At 38.5% G+C, this 19878-nt stretch overlaps 4 protein-coding genes and 2 long non-coding RNA genes across 14 annotated transcripts; 4 read left to right on the top strand and 2 right to left on the bottom strand.

Annotated features, from left to right (window-relative positions):
* The first annotated feature begins 123 nt into the window (after positions 1-123).
* Positions 124-1663, top strand: LOC124190868 (lithostathine-1-like). The gene is made up of 5 exons (XM_046583743.1): positions 124-232; positions 299-800; positions 914-999; positions 1071-1188; positions 1259-1663. Exons 2-5 carry the CDS (start codon positions 545-547, stop codon positions 1516-1518), a joined length of 720 nt encoding a protein of 239 aa, XP_046439699.1. The 5' UTR covers positions 124-232; positions 299-544; the 3' UTR covers positions 1519-1663.
* A 2575-nt stretch (positions 1664-4238) lies between these two features.
* On the bottom strand, positions 4239-7007 carry LOC124190866. Of its 6 annotated transcripts, none has more exons than XR_006873136.1 (6): positions 6594-7007; positions 6163-6425; positions 5525-6093; positions 5384-5466; positions 4966-5321; positions 4239-4908 (listed from the first exon to the last, which is right to left on the bottom strand). XR_006873136.1 is itself a non-coding variant. In XM_046583741.1 (6 exons), exons 5-6 carry the CDS (start codon positions 5185-5187, stop codon positions 4603-4605), a joined length of 528 nt encoding a protein of 175 aa, XP_046439697.1. In that variant the 5' UTR covers positions 5188-5321; positions 5384-5466; positions 5525-6078; positions 6163-6425; positions 6594-6739; the 3' UTR covers positions 4239-4602. The 6 variants fall into 6 exon arrangements, 2 of the variants coding, with proteins under 2 accessions (XP_046439697.1, XP_046439698.1); XR_006873133.1 differs by having other exon boundaries at positions 5525-5888; positions 6236-6425; XM_046583741.1 differs by having other exon boundaries at positions 5525-6078; positions 6594-6739.
* A 185-nt stretch (positions 7008-7192) lies between these two features.
* LOC124190865 lies at positions 7193-9110 on the top strand. The gene is made up of 4 exons (XR_006873132.1): positions 7193-7278; positions 7735-7818; positions 7876-7959; positions 9011-9110. It is a non-coding gene; the product is annotated as an uncharacterized LOC124190865 (long non-coding RNA).
* A 2262-nt stretch (positions 9111-11372) lies between these two features.
* Positions 11373-13667, top strand: LOC124190864. Its single transcript, XM_046583740.1, has 6 exons — positions 11373-12120; positions 12188-12316; positions 12381-12750; positions 12868-12953; positions 13028-13145; positions 13222-13667. The coding sequence occupies exons 1-6, from the start codon at positions 11749-11751 to the stop codon at positions 13467-13469; spliced, it is 1323 nt and encodes a 440-aa protein (XP_046439696.1). The 5' UTR covers positions 11373-11748; the 3' UTR covers positions 13470-13667.
* Positions 13668-15246: 1579 nt separating this feature from the next.
* LOC124190863 lies at positions 15247-16228 on the top strand. 3 transcript variants are annotated; one of them, XR_006873131.1, is made up of 5 exons: positions 15262-15328; positions 15401-15507; positions 15613-15673; positions 15805-15887; positions 15943-16228. It is a non-coding gene; the product is annotated as an uncharacterized LOC124190863 (long non-coding RNA). The 3 variants fall into 3 exon arrangements; XR_006873129.1 differs by having other exon boundaries at positions 15247-15507; XR_006873130.1 differs by lacking the exon at positions 15613-15673 and having other exon boundaries at positions 15250-15507.
* A 686-nt stretch (positions 16229-16914) lies between these two features.
* On the bottom strand, positions 16915-19117 carry LOC124190862 (E3 ubiquitin-protein transferase RMND5B-like). 2 transcript variants are annotated; one of them, XM_046583738.1, is made up of 8 exons: positions 19000-19117; positions 18604-18917; positions 18391-18518; positions 18200-18331; positions 17867-18134; positions 17538-17806; positions 17322-17473; positions 16915-17253 (listed from the first exon to the last, which is right to left on the bottom strand). In XM_046583738.1, exons 2-8 carry the CDS (start codon positions 18746-18748, stop codon positions 17178-17180), a joined length of 1170 nt encoding a protein of 389 aa, XP_046439694.1. In that variant the 5' UTR covers positions 18749-18917; positions 19000-19117; the 3' UTR covers positions 16915-17177. The 2 variants fall into 2 exon arrangements, with proteins under 2 accessions (XP_046439694.1, XP_046439695.1); XM_046583739.1 differs by having other exon boundaries at positions 16951-17247; positions 19000-19092.
* Between the last annotated feature and the right edge of the window lie 761 nt (positions 19118-19878).

The following is a 19878-nucleotide window of genomic DNA, read 5'->3' as shown; positions in this document are numbered from 1 at the left end:
ATTCTTGTTTTTGGTAAGTCTCAAACAACTATTCTCCTATGCTAATCAGGATAATAAATATACACTCTAATTGAGTATTCAAACTGACAAAACTCTTCTCTGATATTTTTGTCTCAACAAAAACGGTAACGAAGGTTTGCTTCTAAGTCTCTACGAGTATTCCGATGTCAACAATCGAGATTGGCGTCAATCCGAGGTGGAGATTACGGATAATACAAATTCTAATTTGACGGTACGTTTATTTTCCTCTTGATATAATTTAATCAATTCCAAAAATTAATAATTTCCTCAAGTGCAGTTGGTATTTTACGCTTATTGCGGAAATGCCGTGGAAGATGCTGTTGCCATAGACGACCTCTACTTTTCCACTGACGCAATTCTGACAACAGCACCGTCGGCAGCGTCGACAACTTCATCGACAAAACCCAATACGTTGACGTCTTCATCTTCTAGCACAAATTCGACTAGTTCGACGGTCCCCATCGCAACTTCTTCGACAACAACCACGACCAACGCAATATTGTCGACAACAACCGATGGAGAAATGACGTCAGAAACAAGTGAAACGCCAGAAACGAACATAACGCCTGAAACGACAAGACGAACGCTCACGCCCAGCACACAGCCCGATACAACTAGACGAACGATCACGCCCAGCAGCACAGCAACGACCGAAAACATCTCCACAAGCAAAACAATCACGACCACCTATTCAACTTTCCCGGTAACCGATCCGATTAGTACAGAAGAATCCTCACCGGGAACAACAGATTCGACTTTAACGACAACTCTAGCAGAAGGTATCACCAATAAGAGCGTCAAAATCAGTCCACCTATTTGCAGACCATTACGTTGTTATATCGTCTAATTATTCGTTAAAATAATCCCATAAAAAATATTTTCTTGTAAACAGAAAAGTGTCCCGAATTCCTTCAAGATGACACATCGGTCCCTTGTTCTACTATTGGCACCCAATGCTATTGCTTTTACAAAGGCATTGTAATAATCTATTTATTTCATTTTATTATTTATTCATAGTCGAATTCATTTTGCTGAACAAATATTTTTAGTCGCAGCTAACCTGGACATCAGCGGATCAGTTTTGTAGGGATGGAAGCATGACCTTATTAACCATCGAAACTTTAGAGGAAGACCAATCCATCTTTGATCACGTCATTTCCAGTTCCGGTATAATAGTTTATACCACTATCAAATTAAACCTATTAAACAGCTCTTATTTTGGATATTAAAAACATAGAACTAGTACCGAATGGCTTGTATTGGACTGCTGGAAAATATTCTCAAGGCAACGATGGATGGGAGTGGGCCTCCAACGAACCTTTTGAGCCATTTAGTTACGATAATTGGGGAGTGGGAGAACCCAATGGGGACTATACAACTGATGAATACTGCGCCTATGCAAATTTCAGCCCACCACAAAATTTCTCCGCTGGTTATTGGTACGACAACTTGTGTGCTACACCAGGATTTAAATTCATCTGCGAACAAAATGACTAACTAATAGTGCGACCTTGTTTCTAAATAAAATTATATTTCTTAATTACATGAATCGAGAGTGGTGCTGTGCTGTAACTTGTAACTGCCATCAGGTTGATTCTGTACCCGATATTTATAATAAACTAAATAGCACCTAAATAGCAACAGCGGCGAATAACTGAGTGGTTATCAATGGACCCGAAATTAAAAAACGACAATGAATTAGGCAGCAATTATACGGTGTTTTGATTTTCTGAATTTTATTTCGCTGTATAACATTCAAAACTTTTGCGAATAAAATTCATTCAGCTAATCACTCCTTCAAATCCAATTCTCGAATTTGTTGTCCACGACCGCGACGCCAATCAAAGTTAAATAAATGCCGATCCCTTGCTGCGCGCGCGAGTTTCCCGATAGGAGTGGTCCAACAATTAGAAAATAGTTTCCTCAAGTCTATATTTTGATTTTCCGATTTTCCCTTTATCCTTTATGGTAAAATTTGTTGCACCCCATACTATGGGGTGCGGAATGAACACTTTTTCCAAAAAAAATGTTCAAAAATCGATTACCATATTTGATCTGAAAACAAATTGATAATCGATTTGAATATTGAAATCAAGTTGAAAATAAATTCAAAAATTGAAAATCTTTTGAAAACGATTTCATAAATTGAAAATGATTTTGAAAAATGAAAATGATTTCGAAAAACTAAAATGAATTTGAAAAACTAAAATGATTTCGAAAAATGAAAACGAATTTGAAAAATGAAAATGAACTTGAAAAATGAAAATGAACTTGAATATCCATACAATTTCGGGAGTGCGATATGACACCACCCTACTCTATCCCCAGCTCTCTCCGGATGCTATAGCCACCCCGAGACAACCGACTAGCCATTGATGGCTATGTCGCTGATTCCAGCCAGCTAGGCCGTCAGCGATACTGTCAGCCCTTGCCGGGCGGTGCTGGCCACCGCTGCCGCCACAACGGCCGCCGCTAAAGTCTCTCTCGACCGCAGGCCGAGTATTACCCTACACAAAAATAGATTACACGATCCAACGTGGAAAGTTTCATGTTCCTGCAGTAAATGACACACAGCCTACCCAGCAACGATGAAGACGGAACGGCCGAATGGGTGGCTTTCACCTGAGAAAAGTTCCAGTCACGCCTCGGTATGACGTTCTCGCGAAGTTCTCGTCATTCCACTAACTGCCAACTGCCCGGAAAGAAGTGTTCTGGTACGTTTCGCTGGATAGGCCTATGCGTCCTGTACTGCTGCGATACTCTGCCGTTCAATCCGACGAGAAGAAGAAGGCGGACACGCCTTCTTGCTGACGTGGATCCTCATGTTGGTGCTGGCCCTGCTGGAAATTATCCGCTATCTAAGCGGATTGGGGAGCTGGACTTCTCTATTGTCTCTACGTCAATTTGCCATGTGGTCCACGTGCGCCGGAAGTGTTACCTACCCGATACTCTACGGCATTTATATAAAAATGGGCCATTCCAAGGAAGAGTTCATTGGAAGGATGGCTCTGTCTCAGCTGCAGCGACGGATTGAACACCAAAAATTGGCGCAACGTCTATCTTTTCTACCATCATGGAGGCAGCGGACATGGCGGTGGAGGCCAAAGAAGAGGATCCAAATGGTCATGTTGCCCATGTCCGTTTCAACAGAAAAGCTTTTTTTTTTCATAACCGGCCTCAAATAAAAGTAGTCGTATAGGAACATGAAACTTTCCACGTTGGATCGTGTAATCTATTTTTGTGTAGGGTAATACTCGGCCTGCGGTCGAGAGAGACTTTAGCGGCGGCCGTTGTGGCGGCAGCGGTGGCCAGCACCGCCCGGCAAGGGCTGACAGTATCGCTGACGGCCTAGCTGGCTGGAATCAGCGACATAGCCATCAATGGCTAGTCGGTTGTCTCGGGGTGGCTATAGCATCCGGAGAGAGCTGGGGATAGAGTAGGGTGGTGTCATATATCGCACTCCCGAAATTGTATGGATATTCAAGTTCATTTTCAATTTTCAAGTTCATTTTCATTTTTCAAATTCGTTTTCATTTTTCGAAATCATTTTAGTTTTTAAAATTCATTTTAGTTTTTCGAAATCATTTTCATTTTTCAAAATCATTTTCAATTTATGAAATCAATTTCAAAAGATTTTCAATTTTTGAATTTATTTTCAACTTGATTTCAATATTCAAATCGATTATCAATTTGTTTTCAGATCAAATATGGTAATCGATTTTTGAACATTTTTTTTGGAAAAAGTGTTCAATCCGCACCCCATACTCCGGAGCACTCTAGTGTCAAAAGAGGCTGTTGGTCAATACAGATGAATTCTGTTCAAGTACAACCATTTGAGGAATATGGTTACTTGGTTAGAATAGATTTCAATCCTACAGTTCCTCATTGTTCACTTGCCAGCCTTATTGGCCTCTGCCTGAGAGGCAAGATTCAGAAAAATGTGGTGGAAAGGATCAAATTGGACATAGTTATTGCAGAGGGTAAACACAGCACAGAAGAAGAGAGTAAGTCCTAATACTATATTTAAATGTTCAAAAAAGCTTTCATAAAATATTCTTTTACTTTTAAATATTCCCATCCAGTCAATAAACAAATCAACGATAAGGAAAGAGTCGCCGCCGCCTTAGAGAATCCCAACTTAAAAGAAATGTTCGATAGTTGCATAAGAATGAAGAATAAGAAATTTTTTGAGAAGAAAAAAAATAAAAGACAATAAATTTCCTCAGAGTATTTTGTATTCCATTTCATGAGATCAACTCACAAGTATGAAAGGCACTGCAAAAGTGCAAAGGCACTGCAGAGACCATTTCATCGCACATCTACACCCTGGATTGATTTTAGTAGAAGACTAGAACAATTACCAAAAAGCTCCCTGGTATATTTATAAATTTTGCAAGTGTTATCTCTAGTAAGAAGAAAAGCATAACCAAAAGCGACAAGCAAGTTTGTTTCGTGAAAGACTTGTAAACTTAAAAAAAGATCAAAATTTCTCAAAAACGAGACAAGTTAAGTGAAAAACAAAAGGGAAGTGGGGCGGGAGGCAGTAAGTAATTTCAGGCGAGTCGAGGAGAGAGGGACTTTTTAAACTTCGGACAGGACCGCAGGAGTGCTGGGAATAACATCCATAATCACTTTGACAGGGTCGTTGTTGTTTTCCTCGGGCTCGATCTTGGACGCAGGCTGCTGCTTCTCCAAGTCCATGGCGGTGCAAAGGGAACGAGTGCGGGGTGCTCGACGGCCGCTACCGCGTCGGACGGGCTTGTCTGGCTGCGCAAGGTGTTGATTCAGCAGCTTGATGACTTCCTCCACGTCGGCTTCATTCTTGCCGTTGATGTTCTCTTTGATGTTCTCTTTGATGACCTCGACCACACCGTCATCTTTCTTGTCCTGCAAAAGAAATTTCAATTATCCGGTTAAGAATTGAAAATAAGAAAACAAACTCACCTTGAATGTTTCCGTAAGGCCTGCATAGGTGATGCCCGACTCGACGAGCATATCGCGGAGGAATCCAGCTCGCCGGCGAGGCTTGATACCTTGACGAAACATGTCAGCGAATACAGGTCTCCATTGAGCCTCCTTAGTCAATTCTTCTTTGATCTTCTTGACTTGTTCGAGCAAATGATCGCAACTGATGAGGTTCTCCTTAAGTGTTGATGCGGCCGCCATGCACCTTGCGAAGGATCTTGTGAAGTGCTTGATTGAGCACGTTGAACAGCGCTCTCCAAAGGTGTGTCGACTCCAAGGTGGTGATCAGCCAAAGCTTTAAGGACCATGCGATGTTCATCCTTCAAATCATGCACCTGTTTTCGATTGAAACGTTAGAAAATCTAACCAATTCACGTGTTACTATTTCAGTTGTTACTTGTTGACGGAGCAGATCCCAGCCATTAACACATCCAAGCAAAATCTTGTTGACATCATCTAGAAGACGGTAACGTTCCAAAGCTAAAACAAACTGAAAGTTAGAAACGAGTCTAAAAATAGAAACTAAATGGCGATATACCTGGAAGAGCTGAAGGATCTTGGGAGTGGCGTGGTTCAAAGAAGACTAAGACAATTTTCTTGTCGGTGAAATTATATTTTTGGAGCTTGATGAGCCACGAGGCGAAATCGTTGCAGGCGGCCACCTCGCTCTTGGACTTGAGCATTCTTTTGTTGCGGATCTCCTTGAGCATGCGGTAACGACCCGTGTCAACGATGCGAAGATTGTAGTTGCGAATTACATTCAGCGGTAGCTTGCCATATGGCATGACGTACTCGTTGAAATCGTGCCCTTCTGCTTTCTCTTCCTGTGCCACGTGGAATGATCCCAGGTTGACCATCTCGTCGATGAGGCGTCGACCAGTAACGGTGGCTTCCCACATGACCACAGCAATGCTGTCATCTTGTTCAGGCATTGGCTGTGCTGGCTGAGTGGTGATCACAGCGGGGGGGAGCATCAGATTTAACCTTGGCCTCTGTAGTTGGTGGCTGAATTAACACCTCTATGATGATCTCCTCGGTGGAAGATGAGGTCTGTTGTTCTTCACTGTTGTTGGTCATTTCTGTAATTTGATTCTGCAACACAAAACACTATCGATAATCAAACAGCATTCAACAACAGTGTAGTGGTTAAAAACAAAATGCGAGCAAAGAGAATACTTAGGCAGTCTTCAAGAACAGTTCCCCTTTTCTTTAACCAATGTGGTATTGAAACGGTGGCTTCCCACATGACCACAGCAATGCTGTCATCGTGTTCAGGCATTGGCTGTGCTGGCTGAGTGGTGATCACAGCGGGGGGGAGCATCAGATTCAACCTTGGCCTCTGTAGTTGGTGGCTGAATTATCACCTCTATGATGGTCTCCTTGGTGGAAGATGAGGTCTGTTGTTCTTCACTGTTGTTGGTCATTCCTGTAATTTTATTCTGCAACACAAAACACTATCGATAATCAAACAGCATTCAACAACAGACTTGTAGTGGTTAAAAACAAATGCGATCAAAGAGAATACTTAGGCAGTCTTCAAGAACAGTTCCCCTTTTCTTTAACAATTTTGTGGTATTGAATGGAATTGATTAGTTAATTAATTTTACCTGAGCCATTGATGGCCGCTGGTTGATGTGGAAGAGAATACCATTACTTCACTTTCGAATGAAGACTGCAAATGGAAAACAGTAGACCGAGTTGACTAGATAATAGGCTGTGTTTATATAGCACGGCCTTATAGCAATGCGTCAGAACCATCTAACGGCAGTTTAGAAAAACACGAAAACACAAATTCGAGTATATAATTATGATTTCGTCGCAATATAAAAATCTAAATGCGACGGCTCCATGTAAAACCTTGTCTTGCACAAGATGATCATAATTTCCTAATTGTTTAACTCTAAGAAAAAAAACGTATAAAACATTAATGAAATAAACAACTTTCCTATCTCACTGAGAGGAACAACGCCATCTGTTGGTGTGGGTTGGGTTGGGTCAGGAAACAGGTCTTTGGCGATAGAATCCCTATCGGGAAATTTACTAAATTCTAATATAATTTGTTATCATAATTAAATCAAAGTTTTATATTTACGAATTTATTTTATCAATTTTTCAGTTAATAAATTCTTAAAGATTTTTATGAAAACGACTTCGCTCAGTTCGCTGTGAAGCAAAATGGCAGCGTTCGTTCTTTAACCAGCCTTCTACCCATGTTTTTGTTGTTGTGCGAGTTTTGCCGACTAAATCAGTCACCCACAACACAGGTTTTCTAATCTAAATAGATAAAGAATGGTAATACTTTACTTAATCATTTTATCAAATAGATTTGTTAGTAGTAACCGGTATTTTGCATGTGTTAGTTGACGAAATGAACCAAAGATAAGTATAGTAAACATTCAAAGGGTTTTCATTTTTATGTGACGTGCTGGATTGGAGTCTGTAGTTTAGTGTTATTTTAGTTAAAACAAATGAGGCTATAAAGGGATTGTACTTTTGGAAAAATGAACAGTATTCAAGTCCAACTACTCTTTTAGTCTTGTTCAAAAACTTAGTATACTTCCTCGTTTTCTTAACATTTCTGTGATGTGGTAGTCAAATGAGAAACTGATGAAACTTTGCTGTCACTAAGCTAAAGCACTTAAATACTAGCTTAAAATAGTGTGGTAGGAATTTTGTTCTAGTTTGCTAGAAAACATGAATATATATTATTTCACAATTGATATTCATGCCATTCTATTTTGAAAACAGTTTTGTTACAGTTACACTCACAATGCTTGATTCTTTGTCAAGTAGTAGCCAGTCCCGCTGAGATCCTGTGTATTTCCCATCAAGGTAAAAACATTTAACTAGTTCAATTCAAATTCCAATATTTTATCAATTTTTCTGTAGCATAATTCTAAAGAGGACATCTATCTGGTCGCACATCAGACACTTTGAACTGAGCACACCATTGTCAATGCAGACCTTCCTAATGTGAGTTTCGCATTTGCATTCGTTGTTTACTTTTGTGTGAAATTTGTTCTTTTCCGGCTCTTTACTTCATGACAAGTGCTCTATGATTTTGGTTAGTCTGTTAGGAGTTCGACATCAATAGGAGACGAGGCACTTAGACTCCGTGTTCATTCATCTGTTTTGCTTTTCTTCGTCTGACGACCTTTAGCGACCACTTTGGTTTTTCTTTTTCCTACTTCGATTCAACAAAATTTGCAATGTAATCTTGCTTCAATTCTGATAGCTGTTTTCTGAATGTCTATAAAGTTTAGAACTAACTTTAAGAACCCTTATTAAAAAAAAAAACTATTTAGAAATTTGAACTTTTTTGTCCGAGTTGTTCGCTTGTGCCTAGTCAATTCATAACTACCCGTTTGCTCTGCATTCTTTGTCATTCTTATATCCGTTTTCAAGAGAAAGAAAAACGGCCTAATTCTGGCCCATTTCCTTTGTCGTTGATTTACCCACCACTTGTATCACATGCCGCACTGCAGTGATGGCAACTCTTTTCCTATTTTTGTTTCTTTACTTTTGCGAGGACGAAAATCCCTTTAATTACCCGTCCGGATTTTCTAAGACATTTGAGGACTTTGATTTTCACATTTATGTTGAGTATTATTTGCCAAGTTATAAGAAGCACTTAATTGTTATTGCGCAATTATTGCTATGCCGTTAAACTACTCGGGTGTGTGCAAATTTCTTAGTGCTCGAGGAGCTAACCAATTACGCTAGCTAATCTTAAATGCAACTACGGAGGTGCCAACGTTAATCTTATTAACTAATACGATTTTATTGTGCATGTTTATACGTTGTAAGTGAACTGCTTGTGTCATTCTCAAACTCACATCAATTTCACCGAAATTTTTTCGGTGATGATTATTTATTTTCCCCGATGATTTCTTTGTTGTTAGAATTTTGCCACGGTCAAACCGATATAAATTTTCGAGAAACTTAAAGATTAATTTTTTTGATAATGAAGCGCAATCTGCAATCTGAAAAGTGATTTTCAATTAACCTCAGTTTGAATTTTTAGATGGTCTCGTGTTTCTACTAGCATTTCGCATGTCATCAATCAGTACATCCAAAATACAACAGTTCTACGATGAATATTGAAGCGGCATATAGTGCACGGAAAACACGGTGTCGTGATTCGTTGTTACGTAATTGTCAGTCCCGCTACGAGACCTGCCTATCGAGGTGACAAAATTTAACTTTTTTAAACATTTATTTCTCTTAATATTTAATCAACGTTTCTTTTTCATGATGGAAGGAGGTCTGCCTGTTGCATAAGAAACAACTTTTTGCATCAACCTGAACCATTGAACCTGCAAACACTCCGAACGCAGAACTTCCTAATGTGAGTGCCTGCATTCGCTGTTTATTTTTTTGTGGGAACAGAAAGTGTATAAAATTTCATGTCCGGCTCTGTCCATTTTGACAAAGTGTTAGGTAATTTTGGCTGGACAGCGAATAGATCGGACGTAAGAGGAAGTAGTTTAATTCACTTGCTGGGTTTTTGATAATTTTATTTGGGGGAGTAATGTTTCTTTTCGTCGCTTTGGTCGTTTCCATCTGCTCTCTGTACTTGCCGGGATTATAACAAATCGAAATCTTGATTCCAAGGGGTGCAATGGTAGCTGTTAATTTTGCACAATTCCGTTTAGGGAATATTGTTACACTATACATTAAGAGCTGATCGTCGCTGATCGTATAGGATAAACTTGTTCGACCCCTATGCTTAATAACTATACAGGTTTTATTTTGCTATTGAGTTTTATTTGCTGGGTATATGAATAACACTCAAAGTGTTGAACATCAATTTGGAAATTTCTGTTAACGTTGGCGGTTTTCGACGAAATAACAGATAACTGCAATACAATTTGACAGTGCAGTAAGGTTAATAAAATATGAACGCCGAAATTGTAAGAGAATTAAAGTTAGTCGAAAAATGAATGACAGTCAACATTCTTTATACCTCGAGATTCGTGAATTGCGGCCATTTGGAACGAATCCAAAAGTCAAAGGAGCTAGAAAGTCGAATTAACTTCATCCGGTCTAAGAGTAAATTTCTGACTGCGTAAAACGTAACAAAAGTCAAAGGAGAAAGTGGCAACTTCATCCGTCCTTAGCGTAAAGATCTGACTGCGTAAAACGGCCACGCCAAACGATAAAGTTGACCCGCGATCAACTCGGAGATAACTCGATCCGTTGACCGGTGTAGGAGCGACATTCCCAGGCTCCCAGGGCGAATTTGTGTTCTCGTAATATAAATAATCGTAATTTTAATCGGCTTGTTTGCAGCACTCTTTGAAATCGAAAATTTGGTTATTAGCTGCCGACTTGATCACCAACACCAATGAAAAGCAGAGCGGAAACAGGAAGGATCTGAACATGTTTTCCCACGAAAAATGCTAATTTCCGGTTTTGACGAGCGGTAATAAAGAATATTCCACTTAGCTCAGAACTTATGTGCCGCAGTCGAATGAATCTCTCTATATGGAGTTATTATATCAATCAATTATCTATTGTCACACTCGAAGTTTGGCCCTGATTATTTACGAAGGACATGGACTGGACTCATAAGATTAGTGTCGCTCAAAAGTATTTACGTCTCCCAACCCAAGATGTCGCAGTTCGTGACTTATCGTTTTTCTTTTCGTTCTCCGACTGTATAGGGAAAACGTGAACGAGGTAATTTCCCGCTATAAAACTAGGTTCTTTTTAGACTCTCCATCGTGAATCATTTTTTAATTGTATAGGACCAGGGAATATTCGGGAAACGGATTTTTGATTACCCGCCAGGTTATGCAAACTAAACAAAAATGAATTACGTTGTCTATTGCACTGAAAATTTATTTCAAAGTATGTGATTCATTTTGGTTTTAGATTAACAAGAACCAAAAGGTAGCTTCATCTTTTTGACAGGGATTTTAGCTCTATAGGAAAACAATGGTTATCTAAGACTCAAACCGCCAAGAGTTGAATAAATCAACTTCAATTTTTGAATGCTGAAAATTATTTTTCTTTTACACAAATTAAAAATAGTTGGATTACTATTAAGAAACAACAACCGGAGAAATAAAAATCGAAGAACCATGCAACAACTTCATATTTCATGCGACTATTACAGTATTATGACGATAACATTTCAATTATTGACGTACCGATTTCATGTGGAACTAAACGACGACCTATAGGTCTGTGCTGGTGATAGATCAGCTGCTGGCGGCTATTTCAAATGTTGTATTCGATGCCAGAAGCCAATATTAATTACCTCAATTACCTCTTATCCCAGTTTATTAAAGATAAAGACCCGATCGTATCAAACAACACGCACGAAAAAGTGCAGCTCAGGACAAAGTTGTTATCAACATTTAAACGGTGATTGCATGAAGCAAGCTTGATCAGAGATAAGAAGTGACACTCAGAACACACACTGGTTATTTGTCCTCGCTTTATTTTTATTTTTAAAGGAGCCTTCAAAGTTCAAATAATAGGATTTAATATACATAGACGATAATGCTGCCAACATTTGACCATAAAATAAAATCATAATCTCACGGCCTGTCAAAACTTAACCTACAACAGACGAGGAAAAACCACAACCGAATTTATTGAAACAGAACTTGACTTTAATCTTTCATTGCAGCTAGGCTACTGTGCTCGTCGATCGTGGAAACCATTGCGCTTAGTTCCTTGATTTTGTCTCGAATCCGCCAGTGATTTAAGGAGTTTTAAGACAATTTGGTCGTTTCAACAAATCGGTTAACGATGGGAAATCATTTCTTTACATTTTTAGTAAGAATTGTGGTGGTGACATTCTTCATTATCGACCAAATATCTGTCATTGCAGCAGCTGACGTTTCAGTGGATAACAATTTTGAAAACGGAGTGGTAAAACCGTGGATTGACGAATCAAAAACCGCTGTTAAATGGAAAATCGAGAACAGAAATTCACCTTGGGAGCCGGAGAATCTTCCGCTAAGTGGCTCGAATTATCTCCGAGTTGATCGCGGGACTTCACTGTCGTTCGGTGTGGCTATTCTGCGCAGTCCCGTCTTTAGTCTTTTGACCGGCACCAACGCCACCTTTTCATTCTCGTTCTGGATCCGTTCCAAATGGCCACAATTCACAAATCTCGAGGTTACATGGCGCGATATAACTAGTGACACTTCTAAAATAAAAGATTTTTCGATTAATTGATTTGCAGTTATACTTGGCCAAAAATAGGAAGGATAGTTTGCTTTTAAGTCTCTACGAGTATTCCGATGTCAACAATCGAGAATGGCGTCAATCCGAGACTGTGAATATTACGGATAATACGAATTCTGATTTGACGGTACGTTTATTTTCCTCTTGTTAAGTTAATCAATTCAAAAAATTAATTATTTCCTCAAGTGCAGTTGGTATTTTACGCTTATTGTGGAAATGCCGTGGAAGATGCTGTCGCCATCGATGACCTCTACTTTTTCGCTGACGCAATTCTGACTACAGAAACGTCTCCATCTTCCGGAACGGATTCGACCAGTTCGACAACAACCCCAACCAGCGCAATATCGTCGACATCAACCGACGCAGAAATGTCATCACAAACATCAGAAATGACAGCCTCGCCTACAACGGTCGAGACCACCAAAAGCGAAATAATCACGACAACCCCAGACGAAATAATCACGACCACCTATTCAACTTTCCCGGTAACCGATCCGATTAGTACAGAAGAATCCTCACCGGGAACAACAGATTCGACTTTAACGACAACTTTAGCCGAAGGTATTACCAATTAAAAGCGTAAAAATCAGTCCACTTACGTATTTGTAGACCATTACGTTGTTATATCGTCTAATTATTCGTTAAAATAATCCCTTAAAAATATTTTCTTGTAAACAGAAAAGTGTCCCGAATTCCTTCAAGATGACACATCGGTCCCTTGTTATACCATTGGCACCCAATGCTATTGCTTTTACAAAGGCAGTGTAATAATCTATTTATTTCATTTTATTATTCAACCATATTAGTCGAATTCATTTTGCTAAACAAATATTTTTAGGAGCAGCTAACCTGGACATCAGCGAATCAGTTTTGTAGGGATGGAAGCATGACCTTATTAACCATCGAAACTTTAGAGGAAGACCAATCCATCTATGATCACGTCAAATCTATTTCAGGTATATAACAGTCTATTAAACTATAAAGTTAAACTTATTAAAAAGCTCGTATTTTGGATATTAAAAAAAAACATAGAACTACAGAATACCCTATATTGGACTGCTGGAAAATATTCTCAAGACATCGATGGATGGGAGTGGGCCTCCAACGAACCTTTTGATTCATTTAGTTACACTCATTGGGGAGTGGGAGAACCCAATGGGGCAACTGATGAATACTGCGTCTATGCAGATTTCAACCAAAAAAATTTCTCCGCCGGATATTGGTACGACGACCGATGTGCTGCACCAGGTTTTAAATTTATCTGCGAACAAAATGACTAATAGAGCGACCTTGTTTTTAATTAAAATTATATGATGTTCCATACATGAATCGAAAATGGTGCTGTTGCTATCAGCTTGATTCTGTATAGGCCTACTAGTAGTATTTATAAAATAAACTAAAGCAACAGTGACAAATAACTAAAGTGGCTATCACTGGAGCACACTAAAAACATAACGGAAATGAATTCGTGACAACAAGTATATAGTGTTTTGGTTTTATTGATTTTATTTTATGAAGAAACATGCCTTATGACGAAAATTTTTCAAAACTGAAAGCCAAATCCTCGGAAGTCTCCAATTGTACCACGCCAATAACTCATCCAACGTCAAATCCAACCAAAAATATTTCCTCGCCAAGTAAACGAATTAAATCCGACGTTCCAAAAATGTGGGCGAAAATGTAATGAGGTCCTGAATATCCTCTAAAGTCACGTTCGGTTTGGACCCCGGAATGAAGTCGGCGAACAGGCCGCGGTCGGACGAGTTGACGACCAAGTTCTTCTTCAAAAAGTGTCCGCGATCGGGTTGACGGGTTTGGTGTCCTTTTCCGTGGCTGTCGGTTGGCAACGACTCGTTCGGAAATGAGCTTTCTCGTACAGGTACTAGAGCAGTTACCTCCCGGAACACCCACTCATTTCCTATGTGGGGAAGAGGTTTTCGAAAATGAAAAAGTTGAAAAATTTTGGTCTTGAATTTCTTGGTTTTCCGGATTGACCGGATTGACCGGATGAAGGACAGATGCTGATTCGGTTCGGGATTAGTAGCGATGCGATGGTGGTGGTTGTTCGATTTGTCTCGTGGCAAGTTACGCCCAATCTCCTCGACGTCTTCATCAACTTCCATTCCGTTACCTTTCAAGAGGGGACTGACACCTTCGTCCATTTTCGGGAGTTTGTTGGATCTTTTGAGACGAATCTTCTCTCCAACATTACGCAGCCCAACAACATCTAGCTCGGAGGATGTTTCGGTCAAACGAAGTTTTTTGGGTCTGCGATGAAAAATTTCTTCATCCTTGTACTCTAAAGTACGCTTCCGCTTCTCAGACAAAGACAAGCATTCAAAGAGAAAACATAGTAGACCTTCCATTTTCAAATTTGGGTAGTTTTGGTAAACAGAATAATGATTTGGGAAATGGGCTTCCCCTTTATAGACTTTGCTAAGGCATTCGTTGTTTGCAACACGCAAATTTCTCTCATTTTTTTAGTTTTATTAATATAATTTCAATTTGAAAAATTTGTAATGATAATGTAATTAAAGTTTAGATTTTTACGAAGCTATTTCAACAATTTTTACGTAAATATATATTTTTTTAAAGTATTAGTTTGATTTATTTGATCAGGAAAATGCTAATTGCTCTGACGCGCTCTGACGAGTGACGAAACAGTGTTAAGTAAGTGGCCGGTGCCCGGTGGCATTTCATTACTTTGCGGATGAATTTAAAAGCTCAGTTAAATTATAGAATTACCATTCTTAAAAAAGAAAGAAAATGCAACTGCTGAAATTCTAATACATTCAGCCAATCCTCTTTCAAAGTTCAAAAAAATACAGTACAACTCTTATCCACGACAACGGCGCCAATCCGAGGTTTATTAATTTAAATTTAAATTCTAATAATTTTTTAAATCACAATTTAATCAAATTTTTAATATTTTGAATTTAATGTAGCAAAAAACAATGAATTAATTTTAAGATAGGATTGAAATTAGAATAAAAACGACACCGTTGTGACACAAAAAGACGTGGCCTTTTCAAAATGGCGACATTTGTTTTTTTATTGTTCTTTGTTTAGTTCGGAATAGTTCGATCCGGTTTTTTCCATGTCACGTCGTCACTCGTCACTTTTATACTTGTTAGCTATTGTTAGTAATAATCACTTAATCAGATTGATGAACCAAAGTGAAGTCAAGTAACAAATGAAAGGTTTTCAATAGCATGCTGCTGTATCCTGTAGCCTTGTATCCTGTATCCTATGCCTTTGTAGCAGTCTGTTTTCTTTAGTTAGAAAGAATGTGGCTAAATGGATTGGACTAAATCAACGGTATTCAAGTCGGAAATTCCAAATTCGTTAGCTATTAAAGACATTTGTATAGGCCACTTGCTGGTTTTTCTAACATTAATATGTTGTGGTCATTTTCATTTTTAGAACTTGTGAAACTTTGGCGACACTAATCTAAAGCACTGAAATACTAGTTTTAAATAGTGTGGTAGGAATTCTTTTTGTTTGTTAGAAAACATGATTATATATTTTTGTTCATGGCCTCTTTTGGTTCATTTGGATTGGACGATTCTATTTTAAATATTGTAAGTAATGTTACATTTTGTGTCAAACTTTTAGATGTCCTCAATTTCAAGGTGGTGACTTGCATTTTGGGAAACCAATACCAACTGTGCTATAGAAAAGACTGAAGCAACATCAAGGTAAAAATATGTAACTTGTTGAAATTCAAATATTTTAATCAATGTTTTTGTATAGCATACCAGTAAAGAGGTCATCTATCTGGTCGCACAAGACATGCAACTTTTTGTATCAACCAGACCAGTCGAACGGAACACACACCAACGAAACACACACACACCACATACACCAACAAAGACAACACATATCTTCTGACTATAACGTGAGTACCTGCATTTACTATATGCTTTTGTGGGAAATGTGTTCATTTCGTTCGTATCAGGCTCTCTTCATCACAACAAACCTTAATCATTTTGATTAACTCGTTAATAGTTCGACATCAATATAGAAGACGTTATCTTCACACATATTGCTGGATATTGATCCTTTTATCTTTATTGAGGAAGGAATTTGTTTTCGAGCATTTTCCTGTCAGGCCAAATGAGAACCGTTTTAATCCTTCCAGTTGTCGCCACACAAAATATTGAGGAACTTCCGGTTCCGTGTGCGTATTCCACTATTTTGCTTTTCTGTGACTGACGACCCTTAGCGACCAATTTTGATTTCTCTTCCACTTGATTCAACCCAAAATGCAAAATTATTAAATCTTGTCTCAAATGAAAATTCTGCTAGCTGTTTATTGAAGATCTCTAACAGAGTTTAGAACTAACTTTAAGAATCCGTCTTTTAAAAAATAACCTTTTTGATGGTCATTATTTTTCCAAGTAGTTCGCTTTCGCCTAGTCAATTCATAACTGCCCGTTTTTGCCGTGATTGGTTTGCTTTGCATTCTTTTATAATTTTTCTTGCCGTTATGAAGAGGAAACGGCCAATTACCGCACTGTATTCAACTCTTTCCCATTTTTGTTTCTTTTCTTTTGCGAGGATGAAAACCCCTATCCGGATTTTCTACCATCTCTGACATTTTAGGAATTTTACATTCACATTCAAGTTAAGTATTAATAAGTTATCTTCAATTTCAGGAGCACTGGTTATTGCTATAACTAGTCAGGTGTGCAATTTTCGTAGTATATTAGATCGAGTAAACAATTTAAAAAACATGATTATTTTATTGAAAACTTCTGACTCTGCATACAAAATAGGCAAATAGCGTAATGATCGGGGGCATCCATAGTACGCTCTGATTGAATTATTAGGAAACATCAAATGAGATTGGGAAAACATTTCCAGTTACTTCATTGCATGTTAAATCAACTTCAAAACGGCCGTTGATTGAAATTAAATGTTTGATTGATAAAAAGCCCGACAAAAACGACCAGAAAGAGACCAATGAAATCGGAAACGAGCTGGTTTTAAAAGTGCAATTCAGTAACTTGAGATTTTTCGAACACCATTTTGCAATATGGACATTTCGCCGATCCCCTAAAGCTTGACAACAACAAAATGAAACGGAATATAGTTTTAGACGGCTTAAACAATTATTTCAGAAGACTTACCTGCCCCTAGCCAGTGTTTCTTTAATTGCATCAAGTGACATGGCATGGCCACAAGGGAGTCTCATTGGGGGATTGGAAGGAGAAGATTGTTGCTTGAGGATAGGACAAGAAAATACCGAATGATAATTCCGTCCGTCAGTGTCAATTTCAATCTAAGAATAATAGAATTTAAAAAATCTTGATTCCTAATTTTACATTTGGTTTGTAACCACTTACTGGCATTTCAGTATCAGATGTAATATCCCACTGGATCTTCATTTCAGCCATGGTTTTCTGAAATTTCTCGAATACCGGCAAAGCCATCACCCCCACATTAATAGAAGTTGACAAGGGACTTTCGACACTAAAGCCAAGAACTTCAGCTGCTGTCCGGTTGAAGAGTTCATTAATTTCGGTCCAAAGAACAGGATCGAAAAAATGTCCGTAGGGTGAATTGTGAACTCCACGTTTGATGAAGGGGAGAATGCCCATCACTTTGGCTATTTCTGTAAAGGGAAAATCTAAATGTCATCGCTTTCAGTATAAAATTTAGACTTTTGTAGGACCTGTTTTATGACGATCGGAGAACAATGGGAAATGGTTCTTTGCGTAAGCAATAGCTTCATTTTGCCACTGAGGCCCTTGGGACAGGATTTGAATGAATCTCATTTGGTGCAACTTAAACTCCAGATCGCTGTTCTTTTCCAAGAGTTCTTGATGGTGGCCCTGAGCCCATGCTATAGCTGCATCTAAATGATTCTCCTTGAGCTTTGCCTGGATTTCTGTGAGCTTACAGGCCTCTTGAATACGGTCATCTATTTCCAGTCCAGATTCCTAAGCAAGTTTTAATACAAGTTAATTAAGGCCATTCACCATTTAAAACAAAATTATGTACGTACCCTTGAGAATTCAACTCCTGATTCTACAAATCCATTTCTGAGTAAGTGGAGGCAAATGGCTTGGTTCAGTAATTTTTCAGAGTCTGGCAATATTGGAGGGAAAATTGATACTCCACACCCTCGCTGAAAGTTCTGTGAGGAAAAAGAATTGTTCACAAATAATGAACAGTACTTTTATAAAGATAATGTACTGCTTCAATCTTTTTTTCAATGTTTGAAAGAGATTTCTGTATCTTTCTATGTTGTTTACTCAGCTGGGAAAGGCACTCTTTGACTCTTGATATTCCAAGTTGAGATTCTTTGGCATTAACCTCTTTCCCTAAAAATAGAATAAAACAATAAATAAGTGCACGAATAAAGGAAAGGTTGGCTAGCACGAATGATAACATAAACGAGTACTTTACTTTGCTCAAAATCACGTTTGATTGATAGTAAAATCTCAGTCGCTTCTTCAATCTTTCTTTTCCCTTCTTCATAGGTAGTAGCGAAATTACTAAGTGCTGCATCAATTTGTTGGCCAACATTATTGCATGCCTCAAGCACTTCCATTTTTCGTTGTTTATTTTTGCCAAATGGTTTGATGTTTACTTCTTGCACTCGGCCAGCAGACTAACCAAGAGGATGTCGCCTTTTCAAAAAGGCGACGACGTTTGTTAACCCTTGGACTTTCCTCTTAGTTGTTTCAAACTTTACCGCCTCTCACCAGACGTTTTCTAATCTAAATAGATATAGAATGGTAATTCAACTAAGTCTGGAAAAATTATTGCTATGGGTCGTCAATGAGAGAAAATATTACGTACCTATCACAATCAAATCCTATCCAGTCGAGGAACACTGACGTATAGATGTTGGCCGCCAGCCTCCGCGACAACCTTCCGCGACGATTCGTTCGACCCTTCTCTCTGCTCTTGTAAATCTGCAATGGCATTTTCTTTTCACTTTCTCCCTATATCAACGTCTTTATTCCGTTTCTTTAACAAACGTCGCTTCTGCGTTTCCATCTGCTTTCTACTTCCCGGGATCATAACGATGAAATCGAAATCTTGCTTCCAAGGAATAGCAGCTGCAGATTGTGCACACGGCAGGGCAATTGATGACAGGCACGGAAATGCAATAACATTTTAATCGCGTACTATAACTCATTAATCGTTTGTACGTGCTTTTTGCTTTATAACAACGCCAAGCCGCGTTTTATACAGTTAAATATGAAATCACATCATTCTCAATCAATTGTGGCAATTTTGACATCATTCTCGTAAAATTGGCGCAGTGATCTATTTTTTCTTATTACACTTGTAATAAAATGCTATTTAAAGATTCCCCGCTTAACGAACAAAAAAGTTTAGTTTCAGCTATTCTCCTACACTATGTAGCATTGGGTACAACTTCAATTGGCCTAGCGAATTTTCATCACGTATTTAATGAGGAACGATCGTTACGCCCGATTTCGTTCGGAACCAAATTAATATCGCAACCCTCACTCCCACTACAACCCCATTTATTTATTATTATTTCCCATCTGTTTGCTCACGGCTCACTATCCACCGATGTATTTTTCATCCCGTTTCTTAGAGCGTTGTTTTTATCGACCATAAAAAGTTTTACACGTTTTCACGATTTTATTATCAATATCAAGACCCGTTTAACAACCCGTGGTATTTCAAAACCACATTAAAGCT

This window comes from Daphnia pulex, chromosome 3 (assembly GCF_021134715.1).
Source record: "Daphnia pulex isolate KAP4 chromosome 3, ASM2113471v1".
Classification (NCBI taxonomy): domain Eukaryota; kingdom Metazoa; phylum Arthropoda; class Branchiopoda; order Diplostraca; family Daphniidae; genus Daphnia; species Daphnia pulex.
The sequence above is the reverse complement of the archived record's forward strand: the minus strand, read 5'-3'. Positions and strand labels throughout refer to the sequence as shown.

Coding starts and splice junctions, on each gene's coding strand:
- LOC124190866 (XM_046583741.1), bottom strand. CDS start 5,187: ATGGCGGCCGCATCAACACTTAAGGAGAACCTCATCAGTTGCGATCAT. Junction 4,909..4,965: donor GCCTTACGGAAACATTCAAG/GTGAGTTTGTTT, acceptor TTTCTTTTGCAG/GACAAGAAAGATGACGGTGT.
- LOC124190862 (XM_046583738.1), bottom strand. CDS start 18,748: ATGGAAGTGCTTGAGGCATGCAATAATGTTGGCCAACAAATTGATGCA. Junction 17,474..17,537: donor CATCTGATACTGAAATGCCA/GTAAGTGGTTAC, acceptor TATTATTCTTAG/ATTGAAATTGACACTGACGG. Junction 17,254..17,321: donor GAAACACTGGCTAGGGGCAG/GTAAGTCTTCTG, acceptor GTTGTTGTCAAG/CTTTAGGGGATCGGCGAAAT.
- LOC124190868 (XM_046583743.1), top strand. CDS start 545: ATGACGTCAGAAACAAGTGAAACGCCAGAAACGAACATAACGCCTGAA. Junction 801..913: donor AACGACAACTCTAGCAGAAG/GTATCACCAATA, acceptor TCTTGTAAACAG/AAAAGTGTCCCGAATTCCTT. Junction 1,000..1,070: donor ATTGCTTTTACAAAGGCATT/GTAATAATCTAT, acceptor AAATATTTTTAG/TCGCAGCTAACCTGGACATC.
- LOC124190864 (XM_046583740.1), top strand. CDS start 11,749: ATGGGAAATCATTTCTTTACATTTTTAGTAAGAATTGTGGTGGTGACA. Junction 12,954..13,027: donor ATTGCTTTTACAAAGGCAGT/GTAATAATCTAT, acceptor AAATATTTTTAG/GAGCAGCTAACCTGGACATC. Junction 13,146..13,221: donor TCACGTCAAATCTATTTCAG/GTATATAACAGT, acceptor AAAAAAACATAG/AACTACAGAATACCCTATAT.